The sequence below is a fragment of the Montipora foliosa genome, chromosome 2, assembly GCF_036669935.1.
Source record: "Montipora foliosa isolate CH-2021 chromosome 2, ASM3666993v2, whole genome shotgun sequence".
In the NCBI taxonomy this organism is placed as follows: domain Eukaryota; kingdom Metazoa; phylum Cnidaria; class Anthozoa; order Scleractinia; family Acroporidae; genus Montipora; species Montipora foliosa.
Genome location: NC_090870.1, coordinates 22,065,927 through 22,073,426, shown reverse-complemented (window position 1 = coordinate 22,073,426; position 7,500 = coordinate 22,065,927). Strand labels below are relative to the sequence as shown.

Genomic DNA, 7,500 nt, shown 5'->3' with positions numbered 1-7,500 from the left:
GGGTTAATGCTGTACAATATTATGTACAATATAACCGTACAAGATAATTTTGACACAGGCTCACATGACCCACATGGCCCACATGACCCAACCGGCCCAAGTGACCCAACTGGCCCAAAAGACCCAATTAGCCCAAGTGACCCAACCAGCCCAAATGGCCCAAGTGCATCCTGTTACGTCAGCTGTGGTTATTACACCGGGGATGAGCCGAACAAGGCCACTGTCCTGCCATTTTGCCCTAACAAACTTGGTCAATATCTATATGAAGTCAGTACTTTGGCTGCAAAAGTATCAAAGTACATGCTTTTCATATAGCTTTTAGTTCTTACGTAACATCCCCGACAATCCGCAATTCACTAACTAGTTTTCCAATCACATCACAGCAGAAAATGCCCTTCATCCGTTGACTCAGTTGATTTGAAATACTGATGCTACACTCCCTACCGTTCGTAAAGAATCCCACCCTTTAATTATTTAATTCTTACTAGTATTTTACAGTTTCCATTCTTACCATCATCCATGCTGCTCACAAAACAGGATCTTGAGATCGCTGGAGAATCAGATGTCCCTTGATTCTTTGAAAATGTACCATCCAAAAAGCTCTCCTTTTCTTCAACGTCTTGAGCGTTAGGTCGCTTTTCTTCACCGCCTTCCATGTTTCGTGATTGATGGTTACCATTCATGCAGATGACTGAATAATTTTCATCCAAATTATTTACTTCTGTTCCGTGCAACAAGCATTTTCTTGATTCAGTAATTGAATCGCTCATCGTGTGCGCCTCAACATGACACAACGTCTCTCCTGATTGTTTATTAACCAATAAGAGAGAGCTGCACAGGTCAATGCCATTTTTGTCATTACGATTGACAGGATCTTGGCTTAATCGTCTTGCCTCTGTGAGGTTCGTTACACGAATGTCTGATTCGTCTTTGAAATCCCACTCACTGGAAGTTTCCTTCTCATTAGCCTGATATGCCCCTTCCTGTTAGAAATGTAAAAACAATGCGATTGGATGACACCTAAAAACCGTATCATTGACATATTCTAGATCTAGATAGGACAACTGTCACGAATGCAATGAAAGTGTGGGGTAGTTAATATTTCTCAAAAATACAGAGCTAATTTCTCTTACACTCACGTCAGGTTTGTTCCAGGAGAGAAAAAAACCACGCCCTTACTTTAAACACAACAAAGGCATGCACAAGCAATGGTGCATTAATTTAACATTAAGTTGCACTGAAGCTGAAGAACACATCTGCAGATTAATCCACTGTTTAACCACAGCTGCGACTGTTCATTTTTGTTAATAAAATCTAAAACTGTCGAACGATTATAAGAAGCACATGACCTTGAACCCTGTAACTTGCAACTATTTTTCTTGAAACAAAGCTGGGAATTTTAGGACACCAATTTTATGCCGAAATATGGACAAACATAAGATCAAAGCTGCACGCGTGGGAAAATGCCTAGCCACGTTACATCCAAATAAAGCTGGAAATTTGCAAACTAAAAAAAACCCAGCTCTGAACCAGAGCTAAACACTTCAGGGTCATGAGCTTCTGGTATTATTTAAGTGCCTATGATGCTTATTTTTTCCCACTTTTTCACTTTTCATTTAAATATCTATAGTTTCTGGAGTGTAGTACTTCAAACTTTTTCCCCTCATAGGGTATCCACGCATTTTAGCGGGCCTTTGATTTACTTACAAAAAATTTGGCGAGCCAGTTGGGTCCTGTAACTAATGACGACAAAGAAGTAACTTGTTCGCATCACTTCCGAAAGAAATGTGCAAAAGTAAACAAAGTCTTGTGGAAAATCTAAGTTTTTATAGCCATGTCGGACCATAGTTACCCATCAGATGCTAATGGCTGTTCTGAAGATTTAGAATGGAATTCCTTTCCAGGTTACATATAGCTTTCGATGTCGAGCCATCTATTGTCAACCAACAATACCCTAAATTTAAATGTGACCTGTGAGATGAAGGTTATATGTTGCTTACATGCGGCGGCACAAGAATGCATCTTCCTCTATTGGAAAACATTTCCGTGTGAAACATTCTTATGTGCCCAATGATCACACCAAGAATTTTACCACTTTAAAAAAGTGCAAGAACAAGTTTGACTGTCTCCTTTATGAAATGTTTGTTATTAATGAACTAATCGAAATTAACTTTTTTGCTCAGGTGCCACCTGACTAATAGGAAAATTTTGGTCGCCAACTTATTTAATATATACGAACATGACGTTAAATGTTACTTTTCATGCAAGGAAAGTCATAATTATTAAATAGCATGAAAAAAAAGCTTTTGTTTTCAGTTTGGTGATGGTGTTATTTGAACTGGAGCGAGGCACAGAACGTTTTAAGTCCGTGTTTTCCATAACAAGGCAAACATCGGTCCTTTATCCTTGCTTTTCACCTCTTCAAAACGTAGTTCTTTATTCTCCTACAGTTTGCGTGGCAAGCAACTTACCTTTAGAGTGGTTTTCAATTGAGTGTCGAAAGTAATTAGCGAATTGCTTTGGTTTATGATTACTTCACTCAATGATTGGTTCAAAGTTCTCACGCCACTTTTTCAACCAATCAGAAGTAAAACCAAAACCAATCGTGGCTCGCGCGTGCACATTTTCCCACGCTTTGTGTCGGCTACGAGTAATTACTTCGAGTTTTGATTGGTTTACTGGATTGTCTCCGTCGTTTTTGATTGGCCAAAGTAATTACTTTGGTTTTGGTCTTACGACACCCAATTGAAAATCGCTCTATCGCGAGTAAACCTTTCTACCGATATTTATCTCCACTTATTTATCACCTTGTGTAGTCAATTTTGCAGGTGTCCGCTTTCTAACAGAGGGGACAAGTTCTCCAACCTACTTTACGTTAAGGGTACAGCTTGGTTTTTGAAAGTGCCATACATATTTTAAACTCGTTATGCGATGTCCAGGTTCATTATCAGTATATTACCAATATCAAGCTAGTTCTGAGGAGGTCCTTCGGTAATTTGGCTAAAACTACGTTTTCAGCATTCACAAGACTATTTAAATTTTCAATTAACATTCCGGCTGAATCTTTGTCTTCTGGCCGCAAAAACTCACACACTGGGCAAGAAACATCCTCGAAGACCCAGGGGCAGATCGCGGAGGCAAGGAGACGTCTCAACAGGCAAAAGAAAATGGCGACAAAGAAAAGCATAATACGGCGAGAAGAGCCCCTGGGGACACGTTCTTACCAGACCAGTTCCAAACAGTAGGGGTAGTTCTCAATTCTGATTGGTTCCAGAAATTCTTTGTGTTTTTCTGCCCAGTCAGAGGTCAGCAGGCCGTGAAGTCGTTTCGTGTCTACTTACACGGAAATAACTTGATCGCCATACTCGCCTGGTTCGTTTGGCAAGGTTTTGCTCCAGGGGGAGAGTCTCAATCACAGCACAAAATTTACAGGAAATCGTTCGGAATATCGGCGGAGAAATACGCTGGCCCTTTCACAGGTATCGTTACAGTTGCGTATTTCCAAGTGTGCGCGGTTTTTGTAAAGATGTCCTCCCCGATTCACCTAAAATAGCAGTGATTAATTTTGATCTAACAATTGAATTATTTTTATTATGCCCCCTTTTCCTGGTCGAGGTATTTCTAGATTTCTTACATGAATTGCTGTGGCAGAAACTTTGCTAATATCGAGCAACTCTTGATCGCACGGGCCACACTGGTATGTCGAGCACACAGCATGCAAGCTGCATGCAACTTTATTTATTTTATCGAGCTCGTGTTCTCTTCACAATATTGTTCATGATGAGCCACCCGAAAGAAACAGTTGATGACTGTTGTTTACAAACAACAAAAAGAGAAAGCGAAACCTTTATGATGAATTTTTGAGAATACTTAAAGAAGTTTTCGATCAAAATTAAAAGTCCAGGCACATGATCGATGGTCTTTCTCATGGAAAGGGTAAGATCAATCTGGAAAAGAAAAAAAGTCGTCATTTGCCATTTCAGCAAACCACTTGTTGAATAGGAGACATCCCCTTTCTCCTTTGACATCGAGCCAAGGGGATGCACAAACTGCTTGTCACTTTGACAGAAAAATTGTTATAGAATTCCTTTTGAAAATGTACCAATTAAGCAAATTACACCATCCTCGGTGGCGTCTTGTCCTGGTGAGTAGTTAACAAATCACCATGAGGAAAGCACCCAAACACCAAAATCAGGTTGCCACTGCTTTCCCAAATCAAGCAAAGAAACATCTGTCAAGGTATGCACATTTCCGATAATTATGTATACATACACACACTGTATGTCGATGTAGAAACACATTACTATACTGACAGTGTACTAGAAAATAAACTTTGCCATCGTTGTAATGAAATATCCTCAAGTTTCAAGTTTATTGTGAATTACTTAGTTTAACTTATTACACACGATGCCATATCCTTATTCTTTAGGAGGCTTAGAACAGCTGTTGAAATAGAGTTTGTTAGATTTTTTCAGGTTTATCTCAAAAGTTTGTCCAGTGTCCTTCCCTGATTTGTTTGGAAACAACTGAGAAGCGTTATGTTGCAATCTTAAAGGGAATTTTCAAAAATTATGCAGTGGAGTTTTTTCATCTTTCAGCTTTTTCATAAATATTTTGAACTCTACTTCAGTTTAGTTCTTTCTCACATCATGTACTGGGTCAGGGAATTGTGATATGATTTCGAAATCTAAAAAAACAAAATACTGCTCACTGAATTGGTTTTCGAGATACTTTTCAAAAACCAAGTTTTAGAGGGTCTTTGAGTAGCACTGTACCATTACTATACCAACAGTTGGGACCCAGCAAACACCATTTAAAACATTGCCTCACAATAGTATTCAACAGGTATGAAGCTGTTGCCCTTTTGTAAGGATTGGAGTAATCTTTTTGCATTGGACACACGACTATTAATAGTGGAAAATCCTTAAACTGAGAAAATAATTTATCTTTTTATCTGTGACCACATTTCTGTCATCCTGTAGGGTGCTCTTTTACCTCTTCAAAGATTGTCTATCTATGTAGATTATGTAGCAGTGACATTTTGCGTTTTGCCTGAGTAAGATATTTATGCTGATTTCAAAACTCGATCCGCTGGAAACAGTTGAACAACAATAATAATAATAATTATTATTATTGTTCAACTGTGTCCAGGTACGTACATGTACTTGTACTATAGAAAGAGTATGCTGTTTCCTTCTTTCTGTGGGAAATGTCAAATAGTACGTCAAATCAGTTAATAATGGTTCATTTTTTGCAGTTCTATTTTGTTTCCCTATACTGAAATATTGTGCTACTTTTTCTGATGTGTCCAATAAAGCTGATAAACTAATAAAAAATATTGAAAGAATGTGAATTAATTATTAAAAGTTGTCACATTTTTGGGATCTTTGCTGTAAAGAGAAATATCAAGGTTAAGATTTTATATTTACAGAGGTGCAACTCAGAATACTACCTGGATCCAAACTCATTTTATTATTGGAGAAGATTACTTTCAGCATTGTCTTAGAAACCTCAGGACTCTGTTGTTGTTAACACACAGCACACTTTTGAATGAAATATGAAATAGCAAACAAGAATTTCATTAGAGCAAAATTACTGTTGCTTTAAAACATTAATGACAACCCAACTTACAGTGCTCACAGAAATATTCAGTCTCTTTCTTTGCAACTGTCTTTAATTCAGATTATTGTCCATTATCCAAGTAAATTTATCTCAAAGGAATTGCCAGCGCCAGTAATAAAGACAGCCAACACGATAATAGGAAACAACAAACACTTTACTAAGTACAACAAGGTCGCTACCCGTTGGCGAACCCAAAACATAAATATGCCACGAGGGGACACGCGTGATACACATGCGTGGCTGACGATAACCGCTGGCGCAACTTCTTCTTCTTCTTCTTCTTCCCGAAGGAAAGATAACTAACGTGTGAAAGTATAACAGGAAATGAATGTAAATGAAATGTAAAGAAAAGTTGGTAAAAGATCGCAACCGTTCTTAATAGTACTTGGTCAAACGTGCCAATTCTGAAATAACTGTCAGCTAACAACACTAGTTGAGAATGTACTCCCGTAAGTATGATGGGGGCCGGCGTGCCTGTTGGGGTCTTGGTTCACATGAACTTGAAACAGGAACACAATCAGTTTCAAGGGGGGTCGAGTCTTCTTGCTGTTCGGCTTGGTCCTGGGTGGAGTCTGGAGGATCTGGGTTGGGCGGACGTAACAGGTCTGGTGGGGCAGAGGGCTCTTGACAAGGCTGGGGCTGCTCAGGAATCTCCACACATTCGTCTTCGTCAAGTGTGGGGAAGACAGACTGGTACGATGGTGGTGGTAGGGTATGTGGTACAGTGTAGCACTCGGCTAGCTTCACCTTGTAAGATAAAGCCCTGAGTTGTGAGCCAGAGAACTTCTTAATGAAACACCATTCGCCGTCGATGCTAACAATGATATAGCGATCATGGGCGCGAGACTTATCTCAGTCAGACTTCACATACACCAGGTCTCCAACCTGCGAGGGGGGAACAGGAGCTTGTGGGTGGTAGCCACCCTTGGCCGCTTCGCTGAAAGGATGGTTGGTTTGGCGAACTTGGTGCTTGGCCACAATGTATTGTCGGTCATTGACGGGTATCTGCTCGTTGGTGAACTAGTTGCGCTGTGTCCAAAGCTCCCGTGAGGACAGGCCTTGGCTGCAGAGTCGCGAGTTCAGGCGGGCAGTGGCAATAGCAAGGCCGAATTCGGTAACAGGGCCTCCGCCAGGCTTCTGACGTTGGGTACAAGGCATGATGCAGTGTAGGAGGTGGTACATTCTCTCAAAAGGAGGATGAATTGACGACTGCGTCTAATGATATCAGCGGCAAATGACACGCCCACGACTTCAGGTGGATCTTCCGATGATTGGCTGGCAAGGGAGGTAGGGAACTTCTTGAGTGAGGCACAAGAGTGGCAAGAGTCTGATAATCGAGTGATAGCAGGACTCATATCCAGGGCGAAGAAGTGACGCTGCATCACCATTTGCAGTTGGTTCTTAAAAGGGTGGTCAAGCTTGATGTGAATAGCAGTAAGTAGGCCGTCAAGTACGGAACGAGGTACCACTATCAACTCAATAGGGCGGGAGAGTGGTTGTTGACGCTGGACAACGAATAGGCCGTCCTTGGAAATGGAAGTGACGTTAAGATAGTGCTTTACGTCTCTGATGTTGGTCAGTTTCTTGGAAGGGCGGGTGCTCTGTTTCAAGTGAGCATAGACGCGCCATAGATCGGGGCACTCATGTTGAACACTGAACCATGCAGGTCTGCCAGTGAAGGGTAGGCGCTTGGTGTTTTCCAACACTTCTTGAGTGGAGATACCACGGACGACTGAAGTTTCTGTTTCATGAACGAAAGAGCAAATTTGACACTGGGGTTCGTTACAGTCTGGAGCATTACGACTGGAAAAGTCGGAGGGTAAATTGGCGGTGCTGGCAAGATGTTGAAGGCTAACTTGGTATCTACTGACTGTGGTC

General features: G+C 40.9%; 1 protein-coding gene across 5 annotated transcripts in view; it reads right to left on the bottom strand.

Annotated features, from left to right (window-relative positions):
- LOC137992671 (uncharacterized) overlaps positions 1–7,500 on the bottom strand; it is an 86,158-nt gene that overhangs the window by 15,264 nt on the left and 63,394 nt on the right. For all 5 annotated transcript variants that reach the window (XM_068838146.1, XM_068838149.1, XM_068838147.1 and 2 more), the window contains exon 6: positions 512–983. In XM_068838146.1, the coding sequence (XP_068694247.1) occupies positions 512–983 (472 nt within the window). The remainder of the gene's footprint in view (positions 1–511; positions 984–7,500) is intronic.